The sequence below is a fragment of the Somniosus microcephalus genome, chromosome 2 (genome assembly GCF_052327205.1).
Source record: "Somniosus microcephalus isolate GS21.2 chromosome 2, FLI_Smic_1.0, whole genome shotgun sequence".
NCBI lineage: Eukaryota > Metazoa > Chordata > Chondrichthyes > Squaliformes > Somniosidae > Somniosus > Somniosus microcephalus.
In genome coordinates this window covers 298,156,876-298,176,602 of record NC_140988.1, presented here as the reverse complement: position 1 = coordinate 298,176,602, position 19,727 = coordinate 298,156,876, and the positions used below count along the sequence as shown (strand labels likewise).

The 19,727-nt window shown below is 44.7% G+C and overlaps 1 protein-coding gene across 1 annotated transcript in view; it reads left to right on the top strand.

The window, feature by feature from the left end:
* The window catches only part of taf1c (TATA-box binding protein associated factor, RNA polymerase I subunit C), a 58,121-nt gene extending 41,182 nt beyond the window's left edge, over nt 1–16,939 (top strand). Inside the window, exons 10-14 of the mRNA XM_085973427.1 lie at nt 2,693–2,828; nt 9,133–9,261; nt 11,681–11,858; nt 13,317–13,454; nt 13,922–16,939. Coding sequence (XP_085829553.1) covers nt 2,693–2,828; nt 9,133–9,261; nt 11,681–11,858; nt 13,317–13,454; nt 13,922–15,276 — 1,936 coding nt within the window. The 3' untranslated portion in view covers nt 15,277–16,939. The remainder of the gene's footprint in view (nt 1–2,692; nt 2,829–9,132; nt 9,262–11,680; nt 11,859–13,316; nt 13,455–13,921) is intronic.
* Nucleotides 16,940–19,727: the final 2,788 nt, after the last annotated feature.

Below are 19,727 nucleotides of genomic sequence, written 5' to 3'. Positions count from 1 at the left end.
GCCTGCTCCACCATTCAATATGATCATGGCTGATACTCTATCTCAATACCATATTCCCGCTCTCTCCCCATACCCCATGACGTCTTTTGCATCTAGAAATCTATCTATCGCCTTAAATATATTCAGTGACTTGGCCTCCACAGCCTTCTGTGGTAGAGAATTCCACAGGTTCACCTCCCTCTGAGTGAAGAAATTTCTCCTCATCTCAGTCCTAAATGTCCTATCCCGTATCCTGAGACTGTGACCCCTCGTTCTAGAGCCCCCAAGCCAGGGGAAACATCCTCCCTGCATCCAGTCTGTCTTGCCCTGTCAGAATTTTATACGTTTCAATGAGATCCCCTCTCATTCTTCTAAACTAGTGAATACAGGCCTAGTCGACCCAATCTCTCCTCATACGACAGTCCTGCCATCCCAGGAATCAGTCTAGAGAACCTTCGCTGCACTCCCTCTATGGCAAGTATATCCTTTCTTAGGTAAGGAGACCAAAACTGCACACACTACTCCAGGTGTGGTCTCACCAAAGCCCTGTATAACTGTCGTAAGACATCCTTGCTCCTCTACTCAAATCCTCTTGCAATGAAGGCCAACAAACCATTTGCCTTCCTAACTGCTTGCTGCACCTGCATGTTTGCTTTCAGTGACTGGTGTACAAGGACACCCAGGTCCCTTTGTACGTCAACATTTCCCAATCTATCACCATTTAAATAATACTCTGCCTTTCTGTTTTTCCTACCGAAGTGGATAACTTCACATTTATCCACGTTATACTGCATCTGCCATGTATTTGCCCACTCGCTCAACTTGTCTAAATCGCCTTGAAGCCTCTTTGCATCCTTCTCACAACTCGCAGTCCCACCTGGATTATTGTCGTCGGCAAACTTGGAAATATTACATTCGGTTCCCTCATCCAAATCATTGATATATATTGTGAATAGCTGGGGCCCAACCACTGATCCCTGCGGTACCCCACTAGTCACCGCCTGCCACTCCGAAAAAGACCCATTTATTCCTACTCTCTTGTTTCCTGTCTGTTAACCAATTTTCAATCCATGACAGTATATTACCTCCAATCCCATGTGCTTTAATTTTGCACACTAACCTCTTATGTGGGACTTTATCAAAGACCCTCTGAAAGTCCAAATACAACACATCCACTGGTTCTCCCTTATCTATTCTACCAGTTACATCCTCAAAAAACTCCAGTAGGTTTGTCGAAAATGATTTCCCTTCCATAAATCCATGTTGATTTTGTCTAATCCCGTTGATATTTTCTAAGTGTCCTATTATCACATCCTTTATAATAGACTCTAGCATTTTCCCTACTACTGATGTTAGGTTGCCTGTTTTCTCTCCTTTTTTAAGTAGTGGGGTTACATTTGCCACCCTCCAATCTGCAGGAACTGTTCCATAATCTGTAGAATTTTGGAAGATGACAACCAATGCATCCACTATTTCTGTGGCTACCACTTTTAGTCCGCTGGGATGCATATTATCAGGCCCTGGGGATTTATTGGCTTTCAGTCCCATTAATTTCTCCAGCACTATTTTCTTACTAATACTAACTTCCTTTAATTCCTCCTTCTCACTAGACTCTTGGTTTCCAAGCATTTCTGGGAAGTTATTTGTGTCCTCTTCCGTGAAGACAGAACCAAAGTATTTGTTTAATTGCCCTGCCATTTCCTTGTTCCCCAATATAAATTCTCCCGTTTCTGACTGTAAGGGACCTACATTTGTCTTCACTAATCTTTTTCTTTTTACCTACTTGTAGAAACTTTTAAGGTCTGCTTTTATGTTCCTTGCAAGTTTACTCTCATACTCTCTTTTTCCCCTCTTAATCAATCTCTTGGTTCTTTTTTACTGAACTCTAAACTGCTCCCAATCCTCAGGCTTGCTACTTTTTCTGGCAACTTTATATGATGACTCTTTGGATCCAATACTATCCTTAATTTCTTTTGTTAGCCATGGTTGGGCCGCTTTTCCTTTTTTTTTGTGCCAGAAAGGAATGTGTAACTGTTGCAATTCATGCATTTGTTCCTTAAATGTTAGCCATTGCCTATCCACCTTCATGCCTTTTAATGAAGCTCCCTAATCTATCATAGCCAACTCCCTCCTCATACCTTCGTAGTTTCCTTTGTTTAGATTTAGACCCTAGTTTCGGATTGGACTACTTCACTTTCCATCTTAATGAAGAATTCTATCATGCTATGGTCACTCTTCCCTAAAGGACCCCGCACAACAACATTATTAATTAACTCCCTTCTCATTGCACAATATCCAATTTACGATAACCTGTTCCCTAGTTTGCTCCTCAACGTACTGGTCTTAAAAATAAAAATAAAAATCTCGTACACACTCCAAGAATTCATCCTCCACAGTATTCTTGCTAATTTGGTTTGGCCAGTCTATATGTAGATTAAAGTCTCCCATGATTACTGTAGCACCCTTGTTACATGCAAAGGATACGCAGACTAAGACGAGTTTACAGGGGCTTGAACCTGAGTTTGTGGAACCTTGCATGTCTTGTACAATTTAATGTTGCTGTATATGTGGAGATACTATTAGATGGTACTTGTTTTAAGATTTCTTATTTGGTAGACATTTTATTTAAAATTGATATACATCAATCATTCTAAGGGTTCATTTACCCATTTATCATTACTTTTTTATTTTCTTTGTTAAAATGATATCTTAGCCTTCAGAAAATTCGAAAGGAAACGGACAACCTCTACTTCAACGCCCAGTTGCCTTGGAGATGGTGTGATTTCACAGCTCACCCACGGGTCTATATGTATGCTGACAGAACTGGGCTTGATTTAACCGATGTGAGGGTAAGAAGTACCAAGACTTTATTTTTACAGTTTTAGAACTCATGGGTCTTGGGTTCAGGAATATTCTGTAAATTATGATTATTGTTTGCTCTCCCCACCCCCCACCTCCAATAAAAATGGTGAGCAGTGTACCCGCTGATGTTAGGATGTGTTATATAGTCATAGAGTCATAGAGTTTTACAGCACAGAAAGAGGCCCTTCGGCCCATCGTGTCTGCGCCGCCCATCCATCCCTGTCCAGTCTAATCCCATTTTCCAGCATTTGGTCCATAGCCTTGTATGCAATGGCATTTCAAGTGCTCATCCAAATGCTTCTTGAATGTTGTGAGGGTTCCTGCCTCTACCACCCATTCAGGCATTGAATTCCACGTTCCAACCACCCTCTGGGTGAAAAAGTTCCTCCTCAAATCCCCTCTAAATCTCCTGCCCCTTACCCTGAATCTATGCCCCCTTGTTATTGACCCCCCTACTAAGGGGAAAAGTTCCTCTTTATCTACCCTATCTATGCCCCTCATCATTTTGTACACCTCAATCAGGTCCCCCCTCAGCCTTCTCTGCTCCAAGGAAAACAACCCCAGCCTGTCCAGCCTCTCTTCATAGCTGAGGCGCTCCATCCCAGGTAACATCCTGGTGAATCTTCTCTGCACCCTCTCCAAAGCAATCACATCCTTCCTATAGTGAGGCGACCAGAACTGCACACAGTACTCCAGCTGTGGCCTCACCAGCGTTTTGTACAGCTCCATCATAACCTCCCTGCTCTTATATTCTATGCCTCGGCTAATGAAGGCAAGTATCCCATATGCCTTTTTAACCACCTTATCTACCTGCTCCGCTGCCTTCAGGGATCTATGTACATATACACCAAGGTCCCTCTGACCCTCTGTACTTCCTAGGGTCCTACCACTCATTGTGTATTCCCTTGCCTTATTTGTCCGTCCAAAATGCATCACCTCGCACTTTTCAGGGTTAAATTCCATTTGCCACTTTTCTGCCCATCTGACCAACCCGTTTATATCATCCTGTAGCCTGAGGCTTTCCTCCTCGCAATTTACCACCCCACCAATTTTCGTGTCATCTGCGAACTTACTGATCATACCTTTTACATTCTCATCCAAATCATTTATGTAGATCACAAACAACAAGGGACCCAGCACCGATCCCTGAGGTACCCCACTGGACACAGGCTTCCAGTCACAAAAGCAACCTTCGACCATCACCCTCTGCCTCCTGCCACTCAGCCAGTTTAGGATCCAACGCGCCAAGGCACCCTGGATCCCATGGGCTCTTACCTTCTTGACCAGTCTCCTATGCGGGACTTTGTCAAAAGCTTTACTGAAGTCCATGTAAACCACATCCACAGCATTTCCCTCATCCACCCCCGTAGTCACCCCCTCGAAAAATTCAATCAGATTTGTCAGACATGATTTACCCTTGACAAAGCCATGCTGACTATCCCCGATTAATCCTTGCCTCTCCAAGTGGAGATTAATTTTGTCCCTCAGAATTTTTTCCAATAATTTCCCCACCACAGATGTTAGACTCACTGGCCTGTAATTCCCTGGTTTATCCCTGCTACCCTTCTTGAATAATGGTACTACGTTAGCTGTTCTCCAGTCCTCTGGTACATCCCCTGTAGCCAGAGAGGTTCTGAAAATTTGTGTCAGAGCCCCTGCAATCTCCTCCTTTGCCTCCCACAGCAGCCTGGGATACATCTCGTCCGGGCCTGGGGATTTATCCACTTTTTGGCCTGCTAAAACCGCTAGCACCTCCTCCCTCTCGATGCTAATATGTTCAAGTATGTCACAGTCCCCTTGCCCGATTTCTATGTCTGCATCGTCTTTCTCCATAGTGAACACAGATGCAAAAAATTCATTTAAAACCCCGCCTACATCCTCTGGCTCTACACACAGATTGCCACTTTGGTCCCTAATGGGCCCTACCCTTTCCCTGGTTATCCTCTTGCCCTTAATATACTTATAAAACATCTTAGGATTTTCCTTTATTTTGCTCGCCAGTGTTATTTCATGGCCCCTCCTCGCCCTCCTAATTTCTTTTTTAAGTATGCCCCTGCACTTTTTATACTCCTCTAGGGCTTCTTCCGTCTTTAGTCTTTTGTAACTGCCAAAAGCCCCCCTTTTATTTCTAATGCATTTTTGTATATCCCTTGTCATCCAAGGTTCCCTTTGCTTGTTGGTCCCACCCTTGACCTTTACAGGAACATGTTGGCGTTGTACTCTCTCTATTTTCCTTCTGAAAGTCTCCCACTGTTTTGATGTGGATTTTCCTATAAGCAGCTGCTCCCAGTCCACTTAGGCCAGATCCTGCCTTATCATATTAAAATCGGCCTTCCCCCAATTTAGAACCCTTATTTCCGGGCCGTCTTTGTCTTTTTCCATGACCACCTTAAATCTCACCGAATTATGGTCACTGTCGCCAAAATGCTCTCCTACTGACACTTCCACCACTTGCCCGGCTACATTCCCCAGAATTAGGTCCAGTACCGCCCCCTCTCTTGTAGGACTTTCTACATGTTGGCTCAAAAAGCTCTCCTGGATGCACTTTAAGAATTCTGCACCCTCTAAGCCTTTCACACTCTGACTGTCCCAATTTATATTGGGGAAGTTGAAATCCCCCACTGTTATTACCCTATTATTTTCGCACTTTTCTGAGATTTGCCTACATATCTGTTCCTCTATCTCCCCCTGACTGTTTGGGGGCCTATAGTACACTCCCAGCAAAGTGCTTGCCCCCTTTTTGTTTTTAAGTTCTACCCATATGGCCTCATTAGAGGAACCCGCTAATATATCATCCCTCCTTACAGCAGTAATTGACTCCTTAATTAATATTGCAACACCCCCTCCCCTTTTACACCCCCCTCTGTCTCGCCTGAAGATTCTATACCCCGGAATATTGAGCTGCCAGTCCTGACCCTCCCTCAACCATGTCTCCGTGATAGCAACAATATCGTACTCCCATGTGTTCAACAACAACTTCAGTTCATCCACCTTATTTGCAAGACTCCTTGCATTAAAATAAATGCCTTCCAGCCCTGCCATATTCTCTTTTGCCTTCACATATTTGCTCTGCCTTCCCAGCTGACTTGTTTTTCCCTCTGTATTTGGCTGTAAATCACCCCCTACTATAGCTCCACTCTGTACCCCAACCCCCTGCCAAGTTCGTTTAAACCCTCCCCAGCAGTGCTAGCAAACCTCCCCGCAAGGATATTGGTTCCCCTCTGGTTCAGGTGTAAACCGTCCGACTTGTACAAGTCCCACCTTTCCCAGAAGCTGACCCAGTGATCCAGGAAACTAAAGCCCTCCCCCCTGCACCATCCCTTTAGCCACGCATTCATCTGTTCTATCTTCCTATTCCTATACTTACTAGCACGTGGCACCGGGAGTAATCCAGAGATTACAACCTTTGAGGTCCTGCTCTTTAATCCTTCACCTAGCTCCCTAAATTCTTGCTGCAGGACCTCATCCCTCTTTTTACCTATGTCGTTGGTACCAATGTGGACCACGACCACTGGCTGTTCACCCTCCCCCTCCAGAATGCCCTGCAGCCGCTCAGTGACATCCTTGACCCTGGCACCAGGGAGGGAACAAACCATCCTGGATTCACGTCTACGGCCACAGAAACGCCTATCTGTTCCCCTTACTATAGAATCCCCTACCACTATTGCTCTCCCACTCTTTTTCCCCCCTTCCTGGGCAGCAGGAGCACCCCCAGTGCCAGGAAGTTGGCTGCTGCTGCCTTCCCCTGGTGAGTCATCCCCCTCAACAGTATCCAAAGCGGTATACTTGTTTGAAAGGGGGATGTCCGCAGGGGTTCCCTGCACTACCTGCCTGCCTTTGTTGCTCCGCCTGATGGTCACCCCCTGTGCTGCCCTACCCTGAGGCGTGGACAACTCGCTAAACGTGCTATCCACGAGCCTCTCAGCATCGCGCATGCTCCAAAATTCATCCACCCGCAGCTCGAGCGCCACAATGCGGTCTACAAGTAGCTGCAGCTGGATGCATTTCCCGCACACATGGTCGTCAGGGACACTGGCAGCATCCCTGACTTCCCACATAGAGCAGGAGGAGCAGAACACGGGTCTGAACTCTCCTGCCATGACTTACTCCTTTAATTAATTTTTAAAATTTATCCAATACCCCAGTTACAGGTATGCTCTAGGGCGCTTTATTTACCAACTATCCCCACTACACTACAGAATTCAAGCTTGTATTGAAAAAAGAGAAATACTCACCAACCAATCACCTACCTGCTCCCTGGTGACGTCACACACTGATTACTTTTTACCTCTCTCCCCGCTGCTGAGTTGGTCGGGCCTCGCCTCTCTCCGGTTTTTATACCGGGCTCCGACTCACTGCTCCTGCTGGTCCCGACTGGTCTCGGGCCTCGCCTCTCTCCGGTTTTTATACCGGGCTCCGACTCACTGCTCCCGCTGGTCCCGACTGGTCTCGGGCCTCGCCTCTCTCCGGTTTTTATACCGGGCTCCGACTCACTGCTCCCGCTGGTCCCGACTGGTCTCGGGCCTCGCCTCTCTCCGGTTTTTATACCGGGCTCCGACTCACTGCTCCCGCTGGTCCCGACTGGTCTCGGGCCTCGCCTCTCTCCGGTTTTTATACCGGGCTCCGACTCACTGCTCCTGCTGGTCCCGACTGGTCTCGGGCCTCGCCTCTCTCCGGTTTTTATACCGGGCTCCGACTCACTGCTCCTGCTGGTCCCGACTGGTCTCGGGCCTCGCCTCTCTCCGGTTTTTATACCGGGCTCCGACTCACTGCTCCTGCTGGTCTCGACTGGTCTCGGGCCTCGCCTCTCTCCGGTTTTTATACCGGGCTCCGACTCACTGCTCCTGCTGGTCCCGACTGGTCTCGGGCCTCGCCTCTCTCCGGTTTTTATACCGGGCTCCGACTCACTGCTCCTGCTGGTCCCGACTGGTCTCGGGCCTCGCCTCTCTCCGGTTTTTATACCGGGCTCCGACTCACTGCTCCTGCTGGTCCCGACTGGTCTCGGGCCTCGCCTCTCTCCGGTTTTTATACCGGGCTCCGACTCACTGCTCCTGCTGGTCCCGACTGGTCTCGGGCCTCGCCTCTCTCCGGTTTTTATACCGGGCTCCGACTCACTGCTCCTGCTGGTCCCGACTGGTCTCGGGCCTCGCCTCTCTCCGGTTTTTATACCGGGCTCCGACTCACTGCTCCTGCTGGTCCCGACTGGTCTCTGGCCTCGCCTCTCTCCGGTTTTTATACCGGGCTCCGACTCACTGCTCCTGCTGGTCCCGACTGGTCTCGGGCCTCGCCTCTCTCCGGTTTTTATACCGGGCTCCGACTCACTGCTCCCGCTGGTCCCGACTGGTCTCGGGCCTCGCCTCTCTCCGGTTTTTATACCGGTCTCACCACGCTGGTCCCGACTGGTCTCGGGCCTCGCCTCTCTCCGGTTTTTATACCGGTCTCACCACGCTGGTCCCGACTGGTGAGTTTATAATGGGGAGTTTTTAATGCCCACACAACAAATACCTTTGTGGTGTATTACTGTACTCCTGGATTATATGGACAGCTCTGTGCAGAAATAATTCAGACTTTAATTAGAACTACAGGCATTGCAGATAGTCATCATGTAAATGTAACAGTAGACGTGGTCAACTGGTAGCACAACTAAAATATTCCACAAGAAACTGTAACTCTGTGGCACAGTTATGAATTTAGGTCTGCCGTAGATGCTTTCTCGGGTTCAGTGGCATTAGTCACTCCTGTAAATGGTCTGAGTATCTTTCTTTCTTTTATGGAAGTTGATTCACCCTTGCCTCATACCTACTTGTACGATAACAAAACCCAGGAGCATAACTGGATATTCATGTCTTTCCCACGTGTGCTTCTTCGGTCTCGTCAAAGGGGGAGTTGGTGAGACGAGGCCAGATGCAAACCCTTAAACTGCTTCATTTCACAGCGAGTGAACATACAGAGAAAGAGTTATTATCAGATTCACTTAATACATTCAGTTTATTAGACTTTTTGTAATACAAAATAATGAACAAGCTGCACTAGGTGCCTTTTTTAAACTTGAGTATACTGCTTTAAAAACCCAATATTAAACATTCTTTTTCGAAATCTTTTCTGTGGAAAAAGTTGTTTTTAAATGTTGAAACATGACCACCGAGCACCATGTTACTTTTTGTAACCACAGTGTTGTTACTGCCTGCGTGGTAATACCTCGGTGGTGGATAATGCACAAGTATATTGCGCATCATGTCTGCCTGAATATGATTTTGATTCTGAACTTTTTTTTAAAATATGCACTTTTAGGCTGGTGAGACCTGTAACCAAAACTTGTTTAAGATAGGAGCAGCTGCTGACTGCCAAAAAGGGGAACGTGTGATTCTTCCCAAACATCTGCGAGATGTAAATCCGTACCATCACCTTATTACCACTCAGGTTCGTGTCCTTTAATCCTTTGTGTTGAAGTTACCTGATTTGGTTTGCTTGTTCGGCAGTCCATTTAGTAAGAATGGATGAGCGAACAAATCAGTCCACCAGGACACGAGCACATTACCTTCAATGCATTACTGAGGCAGCGTTACATTGGCCCAGAAATTCGGGTCTCCGCGGGTGAGTACACGCTGGGTACTCATCCGTAGGCCCAACGAAAGTGCCGGTTTCGTGCATGCACTGCGCATGTGCGGGAAACTGGAACTTCCGTTCCCTTAAAGGAAGGGGTTCAGAGGTGGAACGCGTGCGCCGGAGAGGCAGCGCATGCGCATGGAATTTACGTTTTTTTGCAGGTTTCTCGATGGAAGGGTAAGCCTCCAGCAGTTACACTTTTTAAAAAGCAGGCCCAAGGCCTGCTTTTAACAAGGTAAGTGGTGAATTAATTAAAATTAAAACATTTTTTCCACAGGTTTATTATTTTTAAATACTTTAAAGAAAGGTAAGTTTATTTTTAGCCCCGTTAGAAAATGTAATTAATTTTTACAAACATTTAAATTATTGTTTAAAATACTTATTTTATGTAATTTATTGTTATTTTAAAAATGTGATGGTTTTAAAAAAAAAAATTATTTGAAGTTTTATTTGTGTTTTGGGGCTTATAGTATTTATACTTTTGACAGCTCTTCCTGTCAATTTTATGAATGGGCATTTCCCTACTACCATTGGCTCTCCATGGCCCACGTGATCCCAGGGGACGCTTCGAACTAACTGCAAACCCTGGGATACGCAAGCGCTGCACGCTGGCAGCTGGAGGAGGCCCAGGATCAGAATCCCACGCGGGCCCACAGCACAACGGCCGGCGCGCTAGGTAAGTGCAGGTTGGAGGCTTGCACCTGCGGGAAGCCTTTGACCCGAATTTCTGGGCCATTGTCTGAGGCACTTTTTTTTTTTAGATGAGACTTTAAACCAAAGCCCTATCTGACTGTTCAAGTGACATAAAAGATACCATGGCTAAATTCAAAGAAGAGAAATGAGTCTTTACCTGTCCCATCACCACCTCCTCTGGCGTTCAATATCTCTTTATGTCTCTTTATCTCTCCTGCTTTCTATCCTATCACTGACCTTCCCTTTTGTTCTTTCATCCCCTCCCCCTTTTCCCAGCCCCCAACTTGCTTTAAAATCTATTCCCTTTCCTGCTTTTTTTCTAGTTCTGGCGAAGGGTCATCGACCTGAAACGTTAACTCTGTTTCCCTCTCCACGGATGCTGCCCTGGCCTGCTGAGTTTTTCCAGCGTTTTCTGTTATTTCGGATTTCCAGCATCCGCAGTATTTTGCTATCGAATGAGTTCTGGTGTCCTGATCAACATTCCTCCCTCACCGCCAAAAACGGATTGACTGGCTATTTATCTCATTTGTTGTTGGTGGGCTTTTCTATGTGCAAATTGGAAGTTTTGTTTGCTTACGAAAGAGTAACTGCACGTTAAAATTAATCATTGGTTGTGAATCACTTGTAAATATCCTGAGGCTGTCATAAGATGCTATATAAATGTTCTTTTCCTTTCCAATCAATTAGCTTCTTTGAAACCCCCCTCTCACAGACACACACTTTAATTTCCTTCTTTTACTATCTGTACTTTGTGCTTTGGAGCTAAGGGATGTTGCAGAAATTTCTTCAAGTTGGGGGAGGAAAAAAGGAACTTTTTTTTGAGTCGCAGGTTCAGGTCCAGCTATCGGTTCTGTGTACTGTAATTCAATTGCAGTTAATTTCTTAACTTGAACCAGTTCTTTTTTGTTTAAACATTTAATTCCAAGTTCTTTCAGCTTTTTAATAGAAAAACAAGACTTCCCTGATAGCACGTTGATAAATACACCCATATGGCATGATGCAGAGCAGGCAGGTACCATATTTGGTTCCCTGGTGAGTTAGCTGATGGTGCAGATAGTATAATTTGGTTTCTGTATGCCAAGACTAGGAAAGAGTAAAAATGAGCTTGAGTTCCCATACATAACTGCTATCCAGTGACTCCTGCTAAAAAATGTGATTGTGTTTATGTCAGGTGGGAACAAGATAAGGTTCATCTGTGTCACATGCCACAGGTGAATAGCCTGCTAACACTCCTGTAGAAGTTTACCCATGAAAATAGTCACTGTCAGTGTACCAAAGACCAAAGAGTCGGTGATGCCAGTAGAACTTTAATGCAAGATGGGTCAGTGGCTTCAGTGGAGGAGGGAAGAAAATGAGTGCCACATAGTCCAAAAAAGATTTATCTGTGATCTTTTCAGGTCCACGGCCTGCCATTTATGAAGTCATGATCTAAACTTTTTAAAACCTTGTACCTCATTAATTTCAAATCTTTCAAAAGATTTCACAATTGGTACTTGTGGTTGCTTGAATACTAAAGTGATATTTTATTTTTCAAATGTAGTATTCTGCCTACATTGTAGATGAACGATTCCCTACTGTACCCATTCTAAAGTGGGCCCACATGCTGGAGTCACCACCAATGTTTGCACAAGTTGCATGTGGGGCTGTAAGGAACAGAACAAACAAGATTCTCCTTGGGACTCAACGTACTCAGGAAGTGTTACTTCTGCAATATTCAGGTGACTGGTAACTTCCAACTAATGATAGCAGTTAGTGAGCTTATGTTTGTTTACTCTATAATAATATTAATGGGGTGATAATGATCCAGGAGAAATATAGCATGGTTTTTTTTGGGTGGGGGGACACTGGTGGGAAGAGAGGAAATTTTAAACAGGGCCCCCAGAATTCTGCAGCATGTCCAGGATAACTTGTGGCAACCCGAACCAAATTCTGCACAATAACTATGCATATTATATGGCAGGTCTGTCCCAGTTTTGAAGAACATTTCACCCTCAAATATTTTAAATACTGTATATAAAGGAAGTGTTAAACTGAAATTTGTGCATTTTAAACTGATTTTAAAGAATAGAACCGGGGATGTGGAGGGATTGAGAGGTGGTGTAAAGGTAGACTGGCGTGTCATCAGCGTACATGTGGAAGCTGACCCAATGTTATCAAGGGACCCCATGTAGATGACGAAGTGGAGGGAACCAAAGATGGATCCTTGGTGGAGCCGTAAGATGACAGTGAAGGGGTGAAAAGAGAAGCCATTGCTAGAGATGCTTTGGCTACAATGCGATAGGTAAGAGTGGAACCAAATGAGGGCAGTCCCATCAAGCTGGACAATGGAGAAGTGTTGGAGGATGGTGTGCTCAGCTGTATGAATGGCTACAGAGAGGATGAGAAGCAATCATGGTCACAGTCACAGAAAATCTAATTTGTGACTTTAGCTAAAGCTGTTTCAATGCTGTAGGAGGGGTGGAAACTGAGATTCAAATGGCGTTGCAGGAGAGCTGGACACAGATCCTGGAAGGTGACAGGTTTAGGATTTTGGCGAAGAAAGAGAGGTTGGAAATGGGGTGGTAGTTTAAAAGGGGTTGAGGGTGGATTTTTTGACGAGGGGGATGATGGTGGTTTTGAAAGGGAGGGGACAGTGCTGGAGGAGAGGGAATCATTTACAATAACAGCTAGCATGAGGCTAGGAAGGGAAGTTGGGTGGTCAGCATTTTTGTGGGAATTGGGTCAAGGGAGCAGCGTGTGGAGCTCATTGATGCGATGAGCTCATCGAAGGCAGAGAGATGGGAGAGATACTAGAGAGAGCTGGGGGTGCAGGGCTAGGATAGGGAGGGGCCTTGGGGGAGGTTTGGCTTGGGCATGGGGAAGTGGGGATGCTGAACTGATGGTTTCTATCTTGGTGACAGAAATGTCCAGAATGCACTAGATCCCCAGTTGAGTCTTCCAGCAACAAAATATCAGCAAAAAGGAATGTTGCATTTCTGTCCGAAATAACTGTAGGTTTTCTTCTATATACTCGTGAAAAACTCAAGAAAATTATGGAAACAAATTGCTTCATTTTCCTTGTGTTCTTCTTTAACCATTGACGAGGCCTAATGTGAAATTCAATTATATTGTAAAGCAGGAATGTGATTTATTTTAGAATTGTTGAATTTAACCAAAACCTTTATAACTTCTGTTAGGTGGGACGCAGCTTCCTTGCCAGTCATTTGGCCCACCACAGAAGCTCTCCAGTATTTACGATATGATGCAGCACCTACCGGTCAGGTTACCCCAGCAGCATGAAGTGGTTGCTGAGAGACTCCACTCTGCTGGGGCAGGTGAGATCTGATTTTTAAAGATATTACTGAACTAGTCTAACTGATAACTAGCATAGCTGCTACAAACATAAGCTGTATTTTCCAGTTCACAATTACAGATTCGTATATAATTTTTAAGTATTAAGATGGAAAATATAATGTTTATGAAATACTGAAAGATCTTTGCATTACAATAGTTGTATTGGGGTGGCAGAAAGGTATGCTAAACTTTTATGTAGCACTGGCTGTGTCTTGGAAAACCATGTACAGTAGTTTCACTCGTGGCAAGTTGCTGTGTCACTGGAGGGGCACCTTGCAGAATAAACAATTAGTTTTGCAATCCAACATCCATAATATAAAGGTGTCTATACAATTTGAGACTATTTACGTAGTTTGTGGGGGATGGGTCTAATTTAAATTTACAATTTAGTGTATGCTTCACAGTAAATTTAAAAGGAGGGGAAAAAAACCTTGTTTTTGTTCTACAGGACTCGCAACCCTTTACCATTGTCGTGGCAAAAAGACGCTGTCTGTGTTTCAGCTCTCTGCAGTGGGAGACCTATTTTACCAGATGCTGGTTCATAAGAACTCATCTGCCAATGGAAAAAGCCTATCAAGAGCCTCAAGTGCTAGGGTTGGAAGTGATCATGAACCAAATAACTCCATTTTGAGTGAAGGGGTACAATCAGTAAATCATTCTACAGAACTTAGGCATGAAGAAACAGAAGATGTGGCACAAGGAGAAGGTGAAAGACAGGAAGAAAACTCTTCACTGAGTGGAGTAGACAAACAAAGATTCCAGTCATTGAGCAAGCAGAGTAGTACTAATAAATCTTTAACACCCAGTTGTGCTGCTCTTGCCATGTGCCAAAGGTGGATGAACTCATTTTTAAAAAAACAAAGGAAATTTCAAAGTGGCTCTGATAAGCTCCACAAACATTCTGTCTTCAGTACAAAGTGTCTGTTTTCCTTTAAAAGGTTTAAGAAGGGCAACAAATCAAATGATGCATGCAGAGAAGTATGGGATAAAATGAAAGCAGTTATGGAGAAGAAGGAAGTGCTTTGTCACAGTACTTTTCCAATATTGGATCCTGTTAGTGTCCCAGATCTTGTGGATCCCTCAATGTGGAGAGATGAGCTAAGTGAAAGACTTACAGCGGCATGGGAGGGGAAGTGGAGTGAGTGGTGGGCAGAGAAACTAGGTGTGAACCGGGACAAGAAAGTCCAAGCACTGCGCGCAAAAAGAAGACGTGAAAAATTAGCTCGAGCAGGGCAACGAAGAGAACTGTCGGGCAGCTTCACATCCTCGGTGTCTGACTTGTCTGACTTTAGTGATTTTTCAGGTTGGAGTAGATCCTCTGTGGTGGATTCAGAACACAGTGATTATTTGTCTGGTACAGAAAGTAATGTCCTATCCAATAAATCAACTGAAGTAAGGGAAAGTAATGTCCTATCCAATAAATCAACTGAAGTTAAACAATCAATTGGGACAGTTACTGAAGAATCTAGACAAGAAAAGGAAGTTCAGTCCAATGTGTCTGTAGTAGAACAAAGCCAGGCTTCAAAATTGATTTTTTTACAAGATCTGCAGTTAGTCAGTGTTCCCAAGGAACGAAAAATAATTCTTCAAAATTACTTGGCTGCGCTGGAAGACCACCCACCCCAACCTTATCAGGGGGATGACGGAATAAGCTGGTCATTACCATTGGCTTCCTCCACGCAGATGTCATTTGCTGAACCTTCACAAGTGGCATCGACTTGTGAAATGTCCCAGCTAACATCCCCTCAGAGTCAGCTCAGACCATCTCAGCCAAAAAAGAAAAGGGCCAGAATGGGTTTTTAAGAATTTGATGCCAAAAATGTTGAATTATCGATTTGGGAAGAATTACCTTTCATACATCTGGATCAAATATTGACCTAGACTGTGTTTGTAGGATAATTGTTAATTCCAGTACAAAATTGATCTCGTTTTCACCTGGAGTTGAATGGTTGGTTTGTCTTTCTATGTGTTAAATTTACACTCCAAGAACATATATAGGAAACTTCGTGATATCCGGCACCGACGGGACCAGCGTGATGCCGATCTATGAAAACTTCCGGACAGATCAGCGCTAATGTTGAAGGATACGGAGGTTTTCATCTCCGTATCTGACAACAAACACTTGCTTAGCAACAGCTTGTAAACAGTTGGCCCGTACCTTGGAAGCATTTCTGTAGCTTAGCAACAGCTTCAGAGAGGCTTAACAGAGACTGACTGTTTTAAAAAAATGCTAGGAGAAGAAAAAAAACCTAGGAGAAGAAAAAAAAACTAACAAAACGGCTGCTGATTTCTGCCGTTAGATCGAGGTTTCCGGACATACAACCTCCGGATAAACCAAAGTTTCCTGTATTTATTTATAAAAAGAAAGAAATGTTAAAGAAAATTAGTGTTGCTCCATGCTTTTCTTACAGATCTTGTATGGTAGGCATGTCATCTCAATGTTCTTTTGGGTCATAAGCAAACTGAGATTTGGAAAATGGGATGCGAGTGATTTTATAAAATATGATGTGAAATATATATTTTTAAAAATTCATTCACAATGTGGGCGTCGCTGGCAAGGCCAGTATTTATTGCCCGTTCCTAATTTCCCTTGAGAAGGTGGTGAGCTGCCTTCTTGAACCACGCTAATTATCGCCTCCGACTGCAAACTTCACCCCTGGAGGTGATTGGAGCGCTAAATCAGGTGCTACACACCTCCAAGGCGCTAACGCAGAGGTGTGAGGCGCTAACTCAGAATGCTGGCGAAGCTCATGGGATGTCAGTCAGCAATGGAACACAGACACAATGGCGCCAGCCAGTTCTTAAAGGGGAGGGTTAATTTTGCTCTGTATCCACACCCTGCTCATTGCAGCCTTGAACCTCGGCCTGGATAAACCTGTACATCAATTCTGCTGGAAAGAACAATGGAGAGGCCCAGGGAAAGAGCAGCCCCCATAGTCTTCTAAATCGATGCAAGGAAGGTCAAATCAAAATGAACCTGCAAAGTGCTGCTGAGTACCCAAAACTCCTTCACACAGCATTGAATCTCTCCAGAAGTGTGTCTCTCAGAATGCATGGTGCAAAAATGTCGCCAACAAAAAAAGACAGGAAGCGGTCGCCTTTAAATAGCGCTCCCCTAGTCCTTTCCTAACTGCAAAACGTTCCCCTCCACCTGTCGTTGCTGGCGGCAGATGGTAAGGCAGGGGGCGCCACTCAATATCTGGTCCAGGGCGTTGCACGCTCGACTGAGGTCACGATCTGCGGGCGCAGGAGATCATAGTGGTATTGTTTAGCGCCGCCGCAAAATGGCCAATTTCGCGAGCAGTGCAAACATCGCCGCGCCCGGGCGCTAGTTGCTTTATGCCCCATTGGGTGCTAACGGGAGGCACAAAGCAACCGAATTTTCCCCCCTGATTGTTTTGATATATGTAGGATGTGTTCTGTGTAAGTAAATACAATTCCTAATAATAAAAAAGTTAAATTCAAACTATCTGCCACATTATTGAAGATATATATGTGTTCTTTCTAGATTTTTTTTAAAACCAGGAACCATTGAATTTATGTAGCACCTTATTACACGTCGCAAACATTTCAAAGCATTTTGCATACAATGAATTTTGTTATGTTTTCAAATGCAGCCATTTGGCTCGGAACCAAACAAAGTCCAATCTTCAGACACTGCTATGGGAATTTTAATATTCACCTGAACCACTCGAACAGATGTCAGGGCCTCTGAAGGATAGCACTGCTGACAGTGCAGCACACTCTCAGTACTGAAGTCAGGCTGGATTTTATGCTGAAGTCCTGCAGTGAAGCTTGAATCCCACAGCCACCTGACTCGTAACCATGCTGCTATTCAAATGCCAGCTACACTCTGAAGTTGTTCCTGGAGTCTTAACCAATGATGATGAAAAAATCTGATTGATGCCATGACAGACACTATTAGATTGCAGTTACATAGATACATAGAAGATAGGAGCAGGAGTAGGCCATTCGGCCCTTCGAGCCTGCTCCGCCATTCAATGAGATCATGGCTGATCATCCAAATTCAGTACCCGGTCCCTGCCTTCTCCCCATATCCCTTGATCCCTTTAGCCTTAAGAAATATATCCAACTCTTTCTTGAATATATTTAATGAACTGGCCTCCACCGCCCTCTGTGGCAGAGAATTCCACAGGTTCACCACTCTCTGGGTGAAGAAATTCCTCCTCATTTCAGTCCTAAATGGCTTACCCCTTATCCTTAGACTATGACCCCTGGTTCTGGACTCCCCGGCCATCAGAAACATCCTGCATCTAGTCTGTCCAGGCCTGACAGAATTTTATAGGTTTCGATGAGATCCCCTCAATCTTCTAAACTCCAGTGAGTATAAGCCCAATCGACACAATCTCTCCTCATACGTCATTCCTGCCATCCCAGGTATCAGCCTGGTGAATCTTCACTGCACTCCTTCCATGGCAAGAACGTCCTTCCTCAGGTAAGGCGACCAAAACTGCACACAATACTCAAGGTGTGGTCTCACCAAGGCCCTGTACAACTGCAGCAAGACATCCTTGTTCTTGTACTCGAACCCTCTTGCTACGAAGGCCAACATACTATTTGCCTTCTTAACCGCCTGCTGCACCTGCATGCTTACCTTCAGCGACTGGTGTATAAGAACACCCAGGTCTCTTTGCACTTCCCCTTCTCCCAATCTATTACCATTCAAATAATAATCTGCCTTCCTGTTTTTGCCACCAAAGTGGATAACCTCACATTTATCCACATTATAGTGCATTTGCCATGTTTCTGCTCAATCACCCAACCTGTCCAAATCATGCTGGAGTTTCACGACATCCTCCTCACAGCATACCCTCCCCCCCGCCCCAGCTTTGTGTCGTCTGCAAATTTGGAGATAATTACATCCAATTCTCTCGTCCAGATCATTAATATATATTGTGAACGGCTGGGGTCCTAGGACCGATCCTTGCGGCACCCCACTAGTCACTGCCTGCCACTCGGAAAACGACCCGTTTATTCCAACTCTTTGCTTTCTGTCCGCCAACCAGTTCTCTATCCAAGTTAATACCTTGCCCCCAATCTCGTGCCTTAATTTTGCACGCTAATCTCTTATGCGCGACCTTATCGAAAGCCGTCTGAAAGTCCAAATACACCACATCCACTGTTTCTCCCTTATCTATTTTACCAGTTACATCCTCAAAAAATTCCAGTAGATTAGTCAAGCATGATTTACCTTTTGTAAATCCATGTTGACTTTGTCCGATCCAGTCACTGCTTTCCAAGTGCTCTGCTATTACATCTTTTATAATGGACTCTAGCATTTTCCCCACTACCGATGTCAAGCTTACCGGTCTATAATTCCCCGCCTTTTCTCTACCACCTTTTTTGAATAGTGGGGTAACATTAGCTACCCGCCAGTCCATGGGTACCGTTCCAGAGTCTATCGAGTTCTGGAAGATGACCAGCAATGCATCTACTATTTCTAGGGCCACTTCCTTAAGTACCCTGTGATGTAGATTATCAGGCCCTGGGGATTTATCGGCCTTCAGTCCCATCAATTTTCCTAACACCATTTCCCTACAAATACTGATTTCTTTCAGTTCCACCCTTTCATCAGACCCTATGTTCCCCGGCATCTCTGGGAGGTTATTTGTGTCCTCCTTTGTGAAGACAGAACCAAAATATGTATTTAGTTGGCCTGCCATTTCTTTGTTCTCCATTATAAATTCCCCCGATTCTGACTGCAAGGGACCTACGCTTGACTTCACCAATCTTTTCCTCTTCACATATCTATAAAAGCTGTTACAGTCAGTTTTTATGTTCTCTGCAAGCTTACTCTCATATTCTATTTTCCCTTTCTTAATTAATCCCTTTGTCCTCCTTTGTTGAATCCTAAACTGCTCCCAATCCTCAGGATTATTGCTTTTTCTGGCCAATTTATATGCCCTCTCCTTGGACCTTATGCTATCCCTAATTTCCCTTGTTAGCCACGGTTGGGTCACCTTTTTTGTTTTATTTTTATGCCAAACTGGGATGAACAAATTCTGTAGTTCATCCATTCGGTCTTTGAATGTTTGCCATTGCCTATCCACCGTCAACCCTTTGAGTGCCATTCCCCAATCAATCCTACCCAACTCGCTCCTCAGACCATCATAGTTTCCTTTATTTAAATTGAGGACCCTAGTCTCCGAGTCAACTACTTCATTCTCCATCTTAATGAAGAATTCGATCATATTATGATCGCTCTGACCCAAGGGGCCTCTTACAACAAGATT